Below are 19,940 nucleotides of genomic sequence, written 5' to 3'. Positions count from 1 at the left end.
TCCTGTGTGTACTAGGTACAATCAGGACTGGTCACAGGGCCCTGGACAAGCCAGTCTAGGACGACATTAAGGTATAAGAATATAGGAAGGTTCGGCCATCTGTACATACAGTTTTGGGATTTTTAATCCTTAAAAATAAACTATTAAAATATACTGTGTACACTTTATACAATTTTTGGGTGGGCTAAGCTTTACTGGCCAACCTACTTACATAAATACAAACAAAAAGGAATAGGAAACTATTGGAGCTAAGCTTTCAGATGGCCCGCCTTCCCTCAGTCTCAAATTTCTTCGAATATACAAGATGAGGGGCCGATGCACCTGCTACTCGACTCGAACGTAAAACTAAGTCAATAGATATACATTACGATTAGACTAACTTTACACACATAAAATAAAATGCAAGCCCTACATAGAATTATATCACATTCATGTAAAAAAATCATAGGATTCGGTGCTTGATGCCATTCTTTTCAAACTTTGGACCTCAACTGAGAATTTATGAAAGTCCCAACCTAGGCAGCAACGGGATGTTTCTGGAAAGGCCAAAACACTGACCCGACTACAGACTCTAGGGGCCGACACTACTTGGTCCTTACAAAACCTTTCCGAAACACCCTGCGCTCAAGCGCCAGTAGGAACATTGACATCTACAACACATATTTGACAAGAGCTGTCAGATTTAGAAATGTCACACATCTAACACATATACAGCAAGTTTACTATAGGGGGAGGATGATAAATTATTTGGTTTCGATAAAAGTTAAAATGTGGCACCATCAGAATCTTAGATGCTATTTAAAAACAAAGAAATAGTCCATAACAGAACAATCTTTTAACCACTTGTTTGCCGTTCTCACTGAGTCTTCACGGCGCCAACTTTCCTGGCATTATCAAACACCACGAGATCACAAGGAGCATGTCCTAGTCTTTGATTTGTACCACTTTGTGTTTCCGCCACGGCACGGCTTTGTACTATAGACGATGACGAAGGGACGTCCTCAGGCTTCCAAAGAGACAGCTTTCTGTTGCACAGAAGGAGCTGAGAGTGGGCGTGGAGAAGGGGGAGGTGTCTTTTTGGAAAGGTTGAGGGGTTGTTGCGCGTTAGCAATGCCGACTTGCAACTCCATTATAGACGGTGAGGAAGGGGATGTTGATGATGGAGAGGGGGATGAGGGGTGTAGGTAAATCCTGGACTGTTGCTCCAGGTGCATAAGGGGTGGAGGAGGTGTTGATACAAGAACGTAGGTGGCAGGTCGTCCTGACGTCGTCGTTATGACACTGGTGCCGGGAGTCGGGGTAGGGTTTTGACTCCACCTGTGGGAAGGAATGTACTGGTATCCAGTTGTGGCGGGAGTTTCTCCTCTCATGATGTAGTCATGGATGATGTCCGTCCTCTTCATCTGCTCAGGAGTCATCCGGGGTCCCTCCATCAACGATTTTGCCAATGTTGAATGAGTACTTGAGAGGGAGGAGGTGAGATGGTGGTGTAGCTGAGGAGAGTGGTGAACCATGGGCTCTGCTTCAGCACTGTCTTTATTCCTCAATGCTCTAAACTTTTTATGAGGCTTGTATGCCTCGTCCATTAGCGAGTTGGTATCACATAGAGGTGGAGCTTGAAGTACCCTCTTCAACACGGGCATGTCTTCTGCGATATGGTGGTTATGGTGGGATTGGTGATGGTGGTCTTCCTTGTCCTCCAGAGAAGACCTTGGACTTGAGCAGACTGACGTTGGTGCACTTCCAATAGGTTTGTCAATCTTTTCCGTGCCACTTTCGATTCCAGAGTCACTAGGAGAGTCCAATTTCCTAAAGGGTCGGTGGATTGTCTTCACATCATCTCCAGATGCTGAACCAGAATTCGCTCTGTGCCTGTGAGGGCAGATTCCTCCAGCGAGAGTTGCTGCTAGTAAGGGGGCACTGCTAGCATGATGGCTTTGGTGATGGTAATCATTAAGAGAAGCAACTTCTCCAGAGCACATTGACTCAGTGCTTGATACTGAACCGAGAGGGCTCTTGACTTCACATCAGATGAAGATGACCACGTAGATGCACCTCCAGGGCTTTTACTGTTGCATTCATCCTCATTTCATCATGCTTCCCCACATCTGCTGCTGCTGTTGTTGCTGCCTGTAATTGTTGTTGCTCGGTACATTTTGAAGGCCAAAAGCTTCTCAGAATGTAGTGTGTTTAACGTTCTGAGATCAGGTATCTTCTTTATCAGTTCATGTATCAATCCAGGTTGGTTAGGGTGGTTTTGGTTGATGATCATCTGCAGTGCAGACTTCAGCTTGTTGTGCATTCTCTCTATCAGTTCGGTGTTTCTCAGTCCAGGACGGTCTGCGGCGATCACGACAATGGAGCAGAAGAGTCCAATCTCAGCATCAGACAGCTTCAAGGAGTTCAACCTCTCGGCAAAATCAAACATGGAGTCCATCAAGAATCTGGCATTGGAACTGTTGTGGATTGATTCCCGCTTAAGCACTTGTCCGTTTAGACAGATCATACTGTTATTCTGTAACAAAAACCAATAAAAATATCTTACTTCACAATACAAGTTTACATTTTTATTAACAAAAATATAAAAATTAACAAACTTAAACAGACCAAATATTTTGATAAAACAATAAGTACCGTATTTTTTTTAAAGTTTACACATTATTGGAGGATTTAATACTTTGCATGGAAAATGATATTAATATGTTAGCAATTTTTAAGCACAGAATGATGTGATAATGGTACCTATAACAGTTCTAGGTCTACATTTTTTCTGAAAATCGTATTACAAAAAATATTTTTTCAAGACAACTAAAAAAAAATTATCTACCTGTGCATCAAACATGCAGGCAAGGCGGACGAGTAGAACCTCAAATACGCCAGCTTTGAGGAGGGTGACTTGGTCATCTTGTGCTAGGAGAGCGAAACCGGGAATCCGTTTGGCGAATTCGACAACACCTCTGATGGCAGGGGAGAACCTCTTAGAGAAGTCTTGGAGGAGTTCTTGTTGTCCTGTCAAAGGCTGAGGGCTGGGGTTGAGGGGACACGCCTGAAACCAAACAAGGACATTGAGTTTAGGTGGCAAAACAACAACAAGTTCATTAAATGTATAACTTCAAAAGCGATCAAAATTATAGTTGGCAAGGAATGAATCAGTCGAGTCTAGACGTAGGACGTGGCATTTCTGCCTGACCTTTACCGCCCAAGGCTCGATCGATGTGACTCTATATTTATAGTTCACTACCCTTGACCGCGCCAGCCTTGGTGTAAACACACGCCTGGGTTCTATCACTACCTTCAGCCATTAACCAGATTCAGATAGCTCTCATTTTTATCGTCGAATACCAGATAAGATAAGACGACTGTAAGTGATAATTTAACAACGGTCGAAACAATTTATTTAGGACAAAAATATCGATGCCTATATCACGGCGGCCCTTCAAAATACTCTTTGAAATAAAGATATGTCACTGTTGAACAAACTACGCGCGCCCCAGCCATTCGTGAGTCATAAACTAGTTCTCGGCGCAATTAAGATATTGAGTTGTCGGACGGAGACCTTGACAATGGCGTGACCTTGGTAGGTGAGCTGCCGCGTCACGTCACAATACGTATCGGTTTCCAGTGACCTTGGTAGTTTCCTGTGTGCCGTGTACCCCGGGCAAGGCTGGTCCTTTGTCCACCCACTGGTCATCTTCCTTTCCCGCCCTGTCCCGCTTCCTTCCTCCCGCCGTCGGATATACGCTCTATCTGTTGGGATACTGTTACAGCACCGTGCATTCACAAGGGATTTATTCATGGGCCAGCTTCAGTTCAATCCTGGTAAATTATTTATTTTATTCATTTTTTTCTATTAAGTTTAAGATTAAGTTAAAAGCAAGTTTATTTTTCCTGCCTCATCCTGCTGACAATTTTTGATTTCTGATAAGACACGTAAATTTTATTTTTACACATTATATACAAGCACATATTCATGTTATGTTTTACAATCTCCAATAATAATCAAATTAATCCAAATTAAACACGATCATACAACGCAAATTTACCAATGTACCGCTGTAGCTTGAAAATAATTATAATTCAAAGTCTCAGAAGCTTTCCCTTGAACGGTACTTGCAAGTATTTATAAAAGCCGAAGGGCACTCCGAAGGTCACTTTCGAAACAAAGATAGAGAGGTAGAGCAACGAGGAGGACCAAGGCCAACAATGTAACTGGATGTAAAGGTTATCGGGCAAGGCTCTTCCGGGTCACTTGGGTAACGCTATCCGCTATCCCGGCCTTCTGTATAGTCGAGAGGCTCGGCTCGACCACGAGTTCCGCCATTTGATTGATCTCCTTGAAACTGATCATAAACTGAACTACAGTAGTTACAAAGATGATAGTAGGATAGTGATAACTCACCAGTGTCGGCGGACAGGCGGTGTAATTGGGGTAGTCTCTGGCTCTGGCCAGCATGGGCTCCACCTTGTCTCTGGTAAAGTCGCAGGTGTCGAGGTGGGCGCGGATGACGGTGGACACAAGTCTCTGGTCATCCTCCAGCTCCGCGGCGACCGCCTTCTCCTGCGACCGTGAGTTGGTGCTCTGCTGCATGGCCGCCAGGATACGCGCCTTCTCGCGCTTCGGCACTCTCCCGAATCTTACAGCTGCAACAGAGCAAACACACTTCATAGGATATGTTCAGGAGGTTAAATTAAATAAGTAGGCTTCAAACTACATAATGATGTAATATAGAATTATTTTAGGTACGGTAGGATTAGTATTGTCACGACGCTGAAGAGGGCGATTTTAGGGTAATCCCGCTTCTGTGTAGATCTACGTACAAGAAATAGGAACTTTTCACTTCTGTCACCGACCTTCGTTTTACGACTTGTTTTCTCCCATCGCCCTTGACACTCACATCACAAACACAGGTGAGATGTAGGCCTACGGTTCACGTCTAATCACCAGTGATTGGCGGGCTTCCCGCATCTTGAAAACAGCAAATGAGGTTGTTTAGTGATGACCAAGGTCGGACCGCGGCCTTGGGTTCAACGCTCGCTGTGTCTGGGCCCTGCAGGAGGTAGAGGTCTACCAGGTGTAGCGGGGTAGCGTCTAGCGTCGCAGCTGTCACCCAGACATCTGGCGTGCACGCGCCACCCCAAATAAGTTGCACAATAAACGATCTGGACTTCCTGGGTGCCGCCATGGAGGGACAAAGGGAAATCCGATCCGCGATTATTGGTGTACAAGCACGCTAACCATGTTGCAACACACGTTTTATAACAGTTTCAATTGATAAGATAAATATAAGTAAGTAGTGTATTGTACTGTAAAACCCCTTGCGTCGTAGAGCACATTATGCGATTCGGGAATGTATCGTAGTAGCCAACACTTACAAAATATAAACGTGAATCACGATAATTCATGCGTCAAATACTGCAAAAAGCATTAAAATGGTTATTTGTATTACACGAAGTTATAACAATTTGCTGCAATTGCAATCATTACTAGGCGAAGTGTCATGTGATACGCCCCAATAAAGTTCTACGGCAGTTTCCCAATCGAATCCAGATATTTTACTCTGTTGACACGCTTATGTTAACTAGTCGGTATTATTTCTTACACATACTTAACCACAGGCCTTCAACCCATGACAACTGCCAAACTTTCGCCCTTGTCACACAAACATTCTAATCCGATGAGGGCCAGACGTCGCGGCCGTGACCTACTGCGGCTTGGACGCGGAAGCCATTCAATGCCGCACACTAGCACTACACTACACTACAGTACTGTATATAGTACATCACCTCACACCACCGGGTCAACGGGAGAAACCGACCGAGTTTTCACTTTCACGATTTACAAGAAAGTCGCGCTCGGATAGAAAGTGGAGGGCTGCGCGGGAGGAGAGAGCAGCGAAAGTAAAGCAGACAAAAACAAACGTGTAAACGATCGGCAAATTTCTCCAACTCACTCACGAGCAAATGGATCATGACTCATAGTGGTTTGAATATATCAAACAAAGATTAAACCATAAACTATTAAACTGTTACATATCTGTTTCGTCTTGTCATCGAGACTTTATTTATAAGATCTAGTTAGTCAATAAAGGGAAAGTTATGAGTGGCTGCATGATCTATATCCGGCAAATGTTTATCAGAAACTATTAGTTCCTATTAGAAGTAGAATTCCTGTTAGACCCAAATGTATATTTTAAATCCAAAAATGCATTTGTTGTACCTATAGTAATTAATTAGCTAATTTTTTAAGATCTATTATTGTTATTCGTATTATTATTTCTACTTGTTAAATTATTAGAGTAAGTGTAAATGTAAGTTATGTTTTTTGTAAAGGCCTTTTGGTCGTTGGAAGAAGAATAAATAAATCAAAGTTTTAAATTGTAGGTGTTATTTGAACATGTTGATCAGACCAAGGCGATTATGGTCAAATTTTTACTGCAAATACATAAAGGCACTTATGACCTTAAATTGATTCTACGGTATTAATATTCTGACTTCCCACCAAATTTTACTTCATTGAGCAGAACAGTGATGATTTGTGATAAAAATGTCTAAACTTACTGCAAATACAATTTAATTATCTAGCAAACAAATTTACTTCTTGGCAATTTAACTAAATAAAAAAATCATTTTCAATAATTTTCAAAATATGAACAAAATCAAATCAATTTTTTGAATATGATGTAAATTAAATAAATATAATAGAACATTTTATCAATCCTGAAGTTGAGATAATAACCATTAAATTTGTTATTAAACATTCTTAATCAATCTTTATAGGCTTAATCAACTATAATACAACGCTTAATCTTAATTATAAGAGTGGTCCTATGGTGGCAGTTATAATCAGTATATAAGTCGCACAGTTTTGACCACAATAATTAACTACTTCTGTTAATTCAAACGGATAGTCCTTAAATTAAGAATTTGCTAACAATGAATTGACACATACGGGCATTATGGTAGTTGACGACTCCGTTTAGAATCCCTTTGAGGATAGGTAACTCTTCTCCCATAACTAATTTTGGCACAGCACTGAGGTACTAATACAGATAAGGTAACACTTCACTCGCACTAGATCGTAAAAAACGTCCACCGCATGGCAAGAGCAGAGACGCGCACTGGGCTACTACGGAGTATTCCCGCGCGCGTTCCAAACACGACTGAAGGTTCTCCCTCTCCTCTCCCCCGCCACCGCCATCATCGCCACGGCGCTCGTGACCTTGAACTTGCCCCCGACCTACATCAGTGGTGGGGAGAAAGGGGAGGACGCTATGGATTCCCGCCACCGCGCGCCGCGCCGAGCGCTCTCGCTCTATTGTACTGTGTTGCTGTTTATTGTTGTGTAGGTGCTTAAATGTTGTATATATGGGACACACTACATCACCTGTATAGCAGGCTTTTCTAGTGGGGCCTTGATAGCAGTCATGTTCCCCAATAATTCATGTGAAAAAATAATGAGCGATGTTAGTTGTTTTTTAAACGAGTGTGGACAAATAGTTAATTTTGCAAAACGAATAGCATCATGCACAAATAATACATCACACAACGAATAAAATCCAAATTAGTCGAGGAGTATGATTCTTGTTTTAGATTTGTTAGGTCTAAGTCAAAATATCTTAATTCGGTAGTATGTATAAAAAAATACTCGACTGTCTCTTTACTCAATTCTAAAATAATTAAACATTCCACCCTATTCTATGCACAGTATTTTCAACCGAGAGTTTACTGTAAAACCTCTATTTAATTTTGATAAACTGAGGTTTATGTTATATTTTAGTTGACTTCGTGATGAGATCTGTCAGTTTGATCCAATCCGGGAGAGTGTAACTTAACGTACTTTCTTTATTGTTGTTCATTTAATGTTAGTATTTGGAAAAAAAAAAAAAAAAAAAAAAAAACCATCAAAGATGTTTTGACGATTTTCAATAATGTGTAAACGTAATTTTTATAGTGAATAGAGCTGTGTACAATCACGGGATAAAGGACATGACATTGCAGATTTCCTTTAATCGACGAAAACAATAAACACGTGCATGATAAAGAAGGAAATCGCGAGGAGGAGCACATGCAAGGGGAATTATACAACCCCGCGGAAATAACTGAAGGTCGGACAGCTAAGGTCATGAGCAGAAATACTCACAAGTGGACATGTTCAAGATCACGCCACTTTAGCGCTCCTAGTTGCGGCAACACTAACTGATGCGGTCAGACTACGCTTCAATGAATTCAATAACATTTTAAGCTCATTTAATAACTACATCAAACTATAAATGATTTTAATAAATATATAGTGTATCTGGTTTACATAATAATATATTTCACTTACGTAAAATAATTTCAAATAAAGCCCGCCGCCTCGACAGAAACAGTACAACGTTCGCGGCCGCCGCTGCAGTCGCGGTAGTTCTAGGTTTCTCCGCTACGCCGCAGCACACCGCAGCGCTGCTCAACACTACGTCTTCCCGGCTCAGGTAGTTGTTTCAATTAGACGAACGTTGATTCACAACTTGCGTCCATTGAAAAAATACAGTGTTCCCGATATATAAAGTAATTATGAAACATTTCTTAGTTGTTTAATGCTGTATGGAAGAATTATTGTTTAACCAAGTGACATTGTACTAAGGTGTATTATACTATTTACTAGATTTAAGTTATACTATCTATTTATATTATTTGCTAATTATGTGAAAATTACGGTAAATTATATCACAGTTCAGTTATTTCTTTTCAATGATTGACTGTTTATGTAGACTACGATACATTTTGTAAACCTAAAGATAAAAATACTCGTTAAATCGGAGTTTTATCCAAAATTCTGATACAACAATTGAAACATAACATAATTATGAACGTAGGCCTATGTAGCAAAATCGTAGTACCGTAAGTGTCATTGGAAAACCGTTGAATACTTGCGCACACTACTATAATTATTCGATGCATTGTATAAATGAGCTTTCTTATAAATTGTTTGATGGACAATATATGGAGCTTGGTCGGTTATACTGTGCTAGCAAGTTATTGATACTGTACTCACAATGTGAATGTACCCCACGGGGAGCCATACTGACACATACACACGTGGAACACTTCGCGAGCAAAGGAAGTCAGGTGAAAAACACGGAACAAGTCACACTGAAGAATGCTGAATAGAAACCGAATCTGATGCGAAATCGGTGAAGCAATTGTCGGAGTGGAGGGGTGGAGAAAGGTGCTTTCTCGTGGAATCAGGAAGGGTTACGCAAGACACTTTCGCTTGCGGGGTCACTGAACTGTGCTCGACGCAATCATAGCTACGCTTGCGACGCAACCATGTCCTAGATACAGCACACTCACGTCACGTCCACGTCGTCGCGTAGTAAGTAGGGCGAGGTGTTGTGACAAGTAATATGATGTAGCCATACAGCCTACTTGTATACGTATACATGGAATCAGCTCCTGGTGTAGTTAGAAATTGTTGTTTGTGGATTTAAATGTGTTCGCACTTTGCAAAAATAAACTACTGGATTTGTATAAACACAATTAAAAATTACGATCCTATACACTGTATATATCTATACAGTACCTATACAGGTATGCAGTCATAAGGCTGAGTGTAAAAGATTTCTTAGAAGGCTTTGCATTGTTCAATTACTGGCCACTATAAAAATAACCATTAAATCACTTTAATTCTAACTATAAACGATATTTAAAAAAACAACTTTATAACGTGTCTGGTTCGTACTGTAAAGTACCAAACGAGAAAGTATTCTCTGAATTGCAAATATCCAAACAACAAGGCAACACTGCACGCGTGACACATTAACAAAGGTGAACGTTCTGCGTTACGTAATAGAGCGACCTAGTACGGTAGTTTGCCGCCAGTGGCGCGCCGAGCGCTGCCTCGCTGACCCCAAAACTGGGCCTGTTGCTTAAGCGGCCGTTCACCCGAGCGCTAGTGTCGCGCTGTGTCAATGATCCCGCTCTAAATCAATACAATACACCACCTAACCTACTTACGTTATTGGTCCTAATTGGGAGTTTATATATTTTGAGATAAGATATCACTTTTAAACAGGACTGTGATAAATACCTTAAAATATGTTAGAAAATTATTTTAAATGTTTTGGTTATCGATTAAAAACAATCCTTTAAAATGTGTTGTATACTAGAAAAATGATTTTTTAAACCACTAAAACTGGTAACTACCTATCTACTTAATTATATGCAGTACATTCTGATCAAATTGAAATTTTCTTGAAAATAAAACTTGTTTCACAATTGTATTTTAATATGACTAATTTCAACGTAACTAATAATTTGGTATAAGCCTACCTTAAAATTTAGCGAATTATAAGCATGTCTATGAGAGTACAGTATTACAAACTGGTATGGGCTAATATACTCCAAACAATTAAAGCGTGACTTTACTGAGTATATAACGTCGAGAGTTTACGTTTTTAAGAATGGGATGATTTCAGCCACCCAGTATATTTTTATCTACGCACAAATCTGGAATAGGTACCTTTTACAGCCCTGTATTTATATTAATGGAAGAAATTAGTTATCTTTATATTTTAACAGAAACTACAATTTTGTTGAATCCTTTATTTGATCTACCAGATACTATTAGTGATAAGGTGGACTCACCGTCTCTGCTCATGCCGACGGCGATGCACTTCTTGAGTCTGCAGTATTGACAGCGGTTGCGGTTGATTCGCAGGATGGAACACTGCTGGTTCTTGGTGCACGGTCTGTACTGGATCTTCTGTTGGATGCTGCGTCTGAAGAATCCCTGGGAAAGACATTCGCAGTCAGTATACGGCGGCATGTTGTCTTTACACACACAACCCATCACATACACTCACACACACGTCACTACAATAGCGAGGTAGTTGTAGTTGTATCACTGACGGCGTTCCACTGACGACTGAACCACACTCTGCTGTAGCTGTACAGTCACAGCGCCGCGCAGAGACTGACCTACAAAGAGGTTGAGGACCTGGCGAAAGTGAGAGTATCCCCCTCCCCCCTCGGCCACGGCGTCACCCCAATTTCTTTATTTACTCCGTTACATGCCGTACGTTCAGAGGATTTCGGCAACGCGAAAGGAAAGTTGTTCGACGAAGGTTGCCTCACAGGTTATTGAACCGATGGGATTTACCGGGTGTGAATTTCGGCAATCCTAATTGAACACCCATCACTAAAAATATGTAGGCTAATGGGTTTAAAACGATTCGGTAACAAATTTTATTTTCGAGTTTTCTAATACATCCTTTTATCTTTTATGTCGGGGAAAATGTGAAGTTCATTACTGTATTTATCATTGCGCATTATTCATAGATCATCCATATACTGACGTTAAAGTATTGATTCGAATTTATAAAACTACCGTATACAAAACGCGTGTTTAGCTAGTTTACGTTAAAAACCCCAGAAATTTCCAGAGAAGATTTCGTAGAAATATGGTATGTCAAAGCTTTCAAGTCGTAAAAGATTAATTAGTACGAGTATATAATTTCTCACAGCTCTTTACTAATTTGTTTGTTACCCTTGTAGATAACACAGGCTAACTAGGGTATTCCTCTCGGAAAGCAACCCTAGTAGTATAATCTAATAGTACTACAACAATTAAATACAGACAGAGCTGAAAACGTAGCATTGTTCCATACCATTCCTATACATGAAATTTTTGAAATATTATACTTCGCACCCGCATGCCTTGACTGCCCCAACCCTCCCCTACGGATTTAAACATCCCAAAGATTCCCCTGATCAGCTTGCAAGGGATGTGAAGGGTGTGAGAGCTGGAATGTAGGCCAAGGGGAAGGGGAGGGACGACAAGCTATTGATCTCTCTAAACTGGGACATGGGGGTGTTCACCCCTCAAAACGGGGACATCCAAACTATGGATACACTACTGGCCATTTCATAGCAGTTAGATTTAACTATCTTTAGGTCTTCAAAAATTATAGATAGGTAACGAATATGTTTTGAAAGGAAAATACTTAAATACTTTTAGCAGGAAATAACATAAAACTATGGAGACTGTTGTACGAGGGGAAGCGGCGCGCCGCAGCCGCGAAGAATGCGAACATGACGTTACTCGGGCGCGTATTAATTGCGTGGCGACAAAAGACGTCGCACAATAGATAAAGCGCGAGCCCCACCGACAAAGAAGCGAATTAAAGCAATAATTAAGAACAAGTTTGTTATCAGTAATAAGGTAACAAAGAGAACAGTTATGGTTCGACGACCTAAAGAGGTCAATGACCTCGCGTCGCATGGTGTCCTGACCTACCGCAACGCCGCGCCTCGGCGGGAAACGTGCATTGCAAAAAGTAAACAACGAGGTTCAGACTCTTGTCATTGGAAGAATCAAACACTGGGATTGGTTATTAAAAAATGTTGATACACACTACTAACTGTGAGGGAATTTTTGACATGCTAAAAATACATTTTTTCGCCAATAGGACGGCTTTGTAATGCATCCGTCCCACAACAATGGTGACCGAGGAGACTAAACATGAAATGGGTAGATAAAACAATATTATTATGAAAAACCAGATAATAATTTATAAGTCGTATTCGTTTGTAAACCGAGTACCGTCTGAAAGCAGTATACTAAAAGTACAACAATATCTTCACGTTTATTTAAGTATATTTTTTGTTTCTAATAATTAGTTTATGGAAGGTACTCATAACCTACTTTTCAGCAATCAAAGCGTGCCAGTACAGACACTTAAGAAGTTATAGATTACAACTTATTATGTACATACAAATCTACATGAAACCACTATCAAACAGGATATATTAACAGAAGGTTTTGTAACTGGCAGCCTACCTGTCGCAGAACATAGCACATCCCCGAGGGTGGCGGGGTCGAAACTAACACAACACCACTCGCTAAGGAGGTCGACCGTTCGTTTTTGTCGAAAACCATTGTGGTTTAGAACAAGGAGGGGAGGTTTCTGTCCATAAATACCGGAATTGTGGGAGAGCGAAGGCGGCACACCCCAGAGAGTTCACAGAACAGTCACTCGGTAGTCTGTACTTCCTCGTCCACACTCCACATGAGTCACAGGGCAACGACTGGTGGGCGGTTAACTACTTGGCCTGGATTGATAGTATTACTCAGAACCGGGAGAGAGGAGATTCGGCAGAAATGCTTACTGAGGGCGACTAATCAATGCTACAATCCTCGTATATAATAAATATCACCAGCAATTTACTTTAAAGGACAAAAATCTGTTTAGTAAACAGTAAAGGATATACTAAGTTTTTATATTCAGATTGACCTCACTAACGGTCAACGACCGTCAACAGCGACCTCGTTTCTAAATTATATGACAAGCTCCTGCTAGACCTCAGTCTAAAAACTAACTAAACCGTCACACCGATAGCGCAATCTCCGCGATATCCTACATAAGACACAATGTGCCACTTCGTTGTGAGCTGTTATCGTGTATGAAAGCTGCAAAACAAAAATCGCGGCCAAGAATAAACCGATAACGTAACGTAGTAATCGACAACGACCAATAAGGCGACCTCGTTTTAGATAAGCGAGTGGCCCCAAAGCGGGGCAATGACAGTGTGACGTCATGGGGGGAACGACCCCCGCACCATTCTAGGCTATTTATTGTGGAATCCTGTGCGGCCAAATACCTATTTAGAAATTTCCTCCACCACAGACAAGTTTCCAATAATTAGGCTATAATATTGACGATAGTACCACGCACCATACATGAGTAACACTTAATGCTTTACAATAATAACAAACTCAAACATAATAGTATATTACGTTACTAGTCCTGAAAATAAGTGTTTACCGGACGAGTGTGGTCGTTCCCGTGCGAGACGAAGTCGAGTACGGGATTACCATACGAGTCCGGTACACACATTTTGGACGAGTTACGTACGATAGTTTACGCCATACTACTAAATCCGTACAAATCCTTATATATTTCCACCAACTAAAGGACTAAAAATCACTAGTCATAACCTCTATGTTTTTGTTTATAACCACTCACTGCCACCTAAATACAGTATAATCAGCTGATTGGTGACCGGCAACACTCATTGCAGCACAGTAGTACGCAATGAAACCCCATTTGAATAAGCTGGCGGCAAACAGCTGTTTTCTGGACTAAATCCTTGCGTGGGAAGTTCGTCAAAATAATGTAGTGTGGCGTAAAGATTTTAGCAGTCATCGTGAAGTATTTCAGCCAAATAATTCCACTTTATTAGGTGAGGTAGTTATTATGCTTTGCCTTAACGCAACAGTTAAATTTAGTTTTTAAATATAATTCACAATTCAATTGTAGCAGATACTCTTTAAAACAACTATAGTTAACTGCTGTCCATAGGCACAACTATACAGCATTTAATTATTGTGATTACTTTTGCTATTTTTGATAACTATAGGAAATACTCAGGTAGTCCCTCGACGAGATATTACAGTGTCTATTCAGGAATAACTCGATCAAGAGCATACCAAGTACCAAGAAAACAGTTGCCATCAAACCAGAGCTTGGCAAATCGGAGAGGTGGTTATCAGTCCAGTGTAACGCACCAACAATAAATACAAGGCGGAGTACCTGCCAAGGGAAGCCATCATGGCCCCCACATTTAATTGTGGGCCCTGTTACCAGGATCTGGCTCGGGCCCCCTACCAACCGGGGGGTCGGGGGGGTATGGAATACCCCCCAGCCTAGACGGGGGGTCCGGGGGTTCTCCCCCGGGAAAATCTTGAAAATGTCATGTATTTTAGTGAGTTTTTAAGGCAATCTAGGTATTAAAATTGTGAGTGGTAAATGGCACTTTTGCAGCCTTTTTTAAGGAAGAAAAGAATTCTTCAATGAGTTTTATAAGACTTAAAATTACACGAAATGAGCAATTAAAACTATTATATCAATACACAAAAGCTTCATGCCTATTAATATTTTGTCTTTTTTATTTCCCTGTAAAAGGGTTTGGCTATCTTAACTGCTATAATTGTACTTTGTAATATGGAGTAGGAAAAAAACTTACGTAAATCGAGTTTAACAGCTTACACCAATGAAATCATATTTTATTCAGTGACAATTTTCATCAAGAATTTTAACAATACTACATTTTTTGGGAGTGGATGCCTGAGCTGCCGAACTTGCTCGAGTGGTCACGGAGAAAAACGAATGTGCACTAGTAACGCCGAGAATGACCGATGCTGTCGATGCCGATGCTATCCAATCCATGCTTTAGTACAGTATTATGTACCGTGCGAATTGGGAAGAAAACTTAGGTCAAAATTATTACAATCTTTCATATTTTTAAAACTACATAAAAGTGCAACCGGGACCAAATGTTGATAAAACGGGACGAATAAGCGTCCCGAGAGGATTTGTCGAGACGAGCCAGTCCCCCTAAAACGGGACGTCTGGTCACCTTAGCTATGGTACATAGTACATGTCAATTTTTCAATGCTTTACAAATTTTATTTTAACTCATAACTATAAGGATTCATTCTTGAAACTATCAGTTCAATTATAAAACCAAACTTTGTTTATTATGGGGGGAGTGAGGTAGGAGTGGCTAGGCGCCTGGCGGGAGGAAGTGGTAGAGGGAGTTTGTGGGGCCGGCCACTGGGGCCCGAGCTGGCTGTTCTGCTGTTGTATAGTACATACGCACCTACGCACCCATAGTATTTAAATATAAACTAGCCTAGAATCTAGAATTAATACATTTTAAATTATTTAACTTTTGTTTTTTGTAAAATTTATATATTATTTTTTATCTTCAATTTATGATCTGCTGTAAAGTGATCTTCAATGGGGGAAAAAAAAGAAAAAGAAAAAAATGGGTAGGCCCGGGCCCCCTGAGGGCCCGGGCCCTGTGACCAGAGTTGCGCCAGCCCCACCCTTGTGGGGGCCATGGAAGCCATATGGCTAGAATGCAGTTAGTTGCAAGAGTCCCGTTAGCGAACGGTGCAGTGGCGGTGGTGGCGCTGTTCTGAGAACGGCCGCTATCTGCCGTACCTCGCAATACAATCTGGCCGCGGCCACGGCTATCCCCCTATACCCTTGCAAAATGTACAGTTGTCCCATGGGCACTATTGGGGCTTTAGGAGCTTTGTCAATAAGTGATACTCTCGCCTGGATTCTATGATCAAGCATAGTATAGGCTACAATATCTGTAACCAGTTGACGGGGTAACTCTTGGTTATTTGATCACTAACTCGCACTTACTCGCCCTTCAACACCAGTAAACCGAACCCATCAACGCTGTCGAAACGTGATTCATCAAGAGGCAACACAGTCAACCACCTCCGAGAACTCTGGATCGTTCCAGCAACCACGGGTCAGTGACCTACTACGACGTGGTTCTGGGAAGTGTGACGCAAGTACAGTAGCGTCAGCGGGCCAAATGACGTCATGGGCGACGCGACGGTGACGACTAGGGAGGCTATATCTTAGTATTGCATATCGTGAGTAAAGCTCAAAAGAATGAAAATACTTCGGAATTTAATTAGGGTAAAAATCAAATAATTATCCACGATCATTTATTCCATATCTGCGGTTCCATCTAAAAAACTCACGTCAAATAAATTAATTGACGGTTTGTTATGGCAGTGGGTTGCAGGCCGTATTATTAGTGTTTTGTTGCATCTCTTCTTACTGTGCAGTCTGCGGGTCACGGCCTCGACCTGGATACCGTCAGCAGTAACGGGCTGCTTTTTACAGAGCCGACTAGGCAGCCCACTTCCTGACACGACTTTCGCGCTCACCTGGGGCTGTAGCGGCACTCAAGGCTAGTGTATTGAACGTTGGGATAAAACATAAGCTACTTGTCGTATATCACTGACACAAGACTATCTCAACTGCTCTCCGAGATCACGAGGCGACAATGACTAAAACTCCTGACGGCCGAACCTCGTATTGAGGCAAAAACAAGGAGGAAGTGAAGAGGCTCGACACCGCAACGTGTGCAAGAGTGAAGAGTGTTTCCGAGAAGTTAGGGACCGTGACGGAGGTGAAGGTGGCGTGCGGCGTGGGAGAGATCACTCACCTCCCTAGGGAACAATGCTGGACTGTAACGGGACAAACTAGCGAATAGCCAAACACTATTGTGGTGCCAACTTGGGTCCAAAGACTACGTAAATGCAGATACCACCTCGAAGCTCTGGAATAAGGGTTTCACCGATATAATTGAGATGGAACTTGCAATCTACTATTGGAATAAAATTTGAAAACTCGTTAAAAAAGAACTAATATTGGCTTCCGTAAGATAATTATAAAAAAATACCGGCAGAAACTAACGCAAACAAACTGACCCACAACGGGGATTGTGCTCAAAGTCGATGACAAAGCGGGAGTTAAACACGCCCCACGTCCAAGCGTTGATGCAGTCCAAGTAAATAACAAACGTATATAATGTGTGTTTATCAATACATGCAAACACCGAGACAAAGAAATGTAACGGCCTTCATGGGGCAGCAGTAAGAGTGAAATATGCAACGGTAGCTAGAAATAGGCGCGCGGAACAGCAAAGTGGAGTTCCGCGAGTGGAAACCTTGAGTCAAAGGCGCGCCTAAGGTCGTCAGGAACTCGTAGGAATTTAATAGCAATGATTGCTTAACATACTTACGTAGCTTTGGTCTAGTAAACGTTATTATTTCCTCAAGCAACCTACACGTAAAGCAACCTACTACGTAAACAGCCTTCAAAAAAGACTGATGTGCATAATAATTTACACTTTTTACCCCCGACGACTGTTAGACCTGGGCCTACAGTGTTTCCAAAAAGATACTGTTACGTAAAAACGACCTTCATAAATTATGCAGGCCGTACTAAAAAAGACAAAAGCGACAGGCTTTAACAAAGTCGAACCCCAATAAAATTACTACCGTTACGCAAACCCGTGTGTTTTTGGAAGGACGGCGCTATTGAAAAAGTTACGAACGGTTTATTTAGTTTCCCTACCGTTACGTAAAGAAACGAGGGACTGTTGTAAATATTCTCCACAGAGGAGAGCCTTGCAAATGCGCGGGACCCAGGCGGGCGGAGCCCCAAAGGACACTGGCCCGGTGACCGACCTTCAACCGCCAAACCGAGGCCAACAGGCGGCGGCACCTCCTCCGACCGTCCGAGGCCTTTGTTCGTAGAGCAAGGGTTCAACAGCACTTCAATGACGGGTAGAGGAGCAAAAACGTTGATCGCAAGAGACAAAGATAAAGGAATACGATCACTGTGATATTTACAGTTCTGAACAAAGCAAACGTTTACTTCTAAAAAAAATGCAAACATGTATCAGACTTAAGATTGGCTAAAAATAACCACAGTAAGTTGATATTTGGGAAAAACACAAAAACGTTGCCTAAAATTGCACACAATTTAAATACAGTAAGAAACAACATGTAAAGTAACGTAATATCAACAAAGACAGAAATCAACAAGCATTTGGATTGTTGAATAACATCCGCGAATATCGTCACAATTATACGCAACGAGTGTTGTGATGCGATGTGATAACCACAAGAGAGGAGTGAGAAGAGAGGGGGGGGTCGGAGAAATGCACCGGAGAAAGGTGAAAGGAGCCGTCTCGCCGGGTGAGGGGGGGACCGGTCTGAAGAAAGTACTTTCTCCAGTGACGCAAACCCGAAGAAAGTCGCGGAACCGATGCTGGGAGCGTAACGTGTTATCCAGGAACATTTCTTCCGGTTGTCTGACGATTACTAGACTTAGACTTTCTTCTTACAAGTGGTTATGTTGAAACTTTATGCGCGTGTTGACGCTTTTCCATATTATAGATACAGCATTGGTATTGTGTGCCTAGGTAAATACAACTCGTCAAAAGTGTCAAAATGTCACGTTATTAAAAGTACCTAATGACTGAGTGTGATACACATTTAAATAATTAATTTCAGTTCGCAAATAATAACAATCATTAAAATTAAAACAAAACTATTTGTTCAGCTCCGTCCAATGTTAAAATTATTCTCAGACTTAAAAGTACATTACTTAAATACACTACCTATTTTAGCTTAGTCTAGAACACCACCTAGAGTCTAGTACATACCTTGCAACCCTCACAGGAATGAACACCATAATGGAAGCCCGAAGCCTTGTCTCCACATACTCGACAGAGAACTGTCGTCCCATCGAATTCTGAAATAAATGACTTTTGTTAGGCCGGTAACCAAAGACTCTGATTAGTATAGGACCATTATTTTAGAATTTTAAATAATGTTATTCGGCAATCGAGTCAAATTACGCCTTTGTCAACATGCGACGCCAAAGGCCAGCAGGCGCCCTTGGTAGGCCAGGAAGGCGAAGGTGGCGACGGTCTCTGTCACGGTCAAACACCAGGAAGTCGACCTGCAAACCTTCGACCAACGAGACATCGTGTCAGTTACAGATTTAAACTCCCCAATGTTACCGCTAAAATACGTTTCATTGACTTTTGAATAAAAACCACTACTTCGTGGTAGTTAAAATCTATACGTGTAGGATTCAGGAAATATTGTTATGGATAAGAATTACAGTATGGCATAAAAACACTTGAATAAATCTATAAACACACCATAACACTGCATTAATCAATACTCTAACAAAAAATAAATATTATATATAATTTAATATATTATTTTACAATACTGTAATTACATCGACACAACTATGACAGTTCAGCGACAGCCCACTTGTTTTGGTAACAAGTGGCAACGTGTTATGACGAATGTTTGAATGCTAGTAAATGTGATTGTTTACCTAAGTTGAGCTCAGTTTTTTTCTGATGATGGTCCACTATATGCACGGGAGTTCTGCACTCGTCATCGTCATAATAGTTCACGTACTGAGGCGGCATGTCGAACACTACATGTGACAACACCATATTAGCACTAAGCACTACACAACATAACCGATGACCGACGACTGACCAGTGAAAGTACGCACAAGTAACTGGCACCTGCGACGCGCTACTGCCGGGCC

The 19,940-nt window shown here is 41.4% G+C and overlaps 1 protein-coding gene across 1 annotated transcript in view; it reads right to left on the bottom strand.

Annotated features, from left to right (window-relative positions):
* Positions 1–7: 7 nt before the first annotated feature.
* Positions 8–19,940, bottom strand: part of LOC128999188 (nuclear hormone receptor E75-like) — a 104,175-nt gene continuing 84,242 nt past the window's right edge. The window contains 8 exon segments of the mRNA XM_054425612.1: positions 8–2,026; positions 2,029–2,089; positions 2,091–2,146; positions 2,149–2,515; positions 2,828–3,046; positions 4,400–4,641; positions 10,627–10,771; positions 19,030–19,118. Of these exon segments, the coding sequence (XP_054281587.1) occupies positions 1,002–2,026; positions 2,029–2,089; positions 2,091–2,146; positions 2,149–2,515; positions 2,828–3,046; positions 4,400–4,641; positions 10,627–10,771; positions 19,030–19,118 (2,204 nt within the window). The 3' untranslated portion in view covers positions 8–1,001.

This window comes from Macrosteles quadrilineatus, unplaced genomic scaffold (assembly GCF_028750875.1).
Source record: "Macrosteles quadrilineatus isolate MER2022 unplaced genomic scaffold, UCM_ALF_1.0 Scaffold_1__1_contigs__length_201487025, whole genome shotgun sequence".
Lineage (NCBI taxonomy): Eukaryota > Metazoa > Arthropoda > Insecta > Hemiptera > Cicadellidae > Macrosteles > Macrosteles quadrilineatus.
Note: the sequence above shows the minus strand (reverse complement) of the source record. Positions and strands in the feature narration are given on the sequence as shown.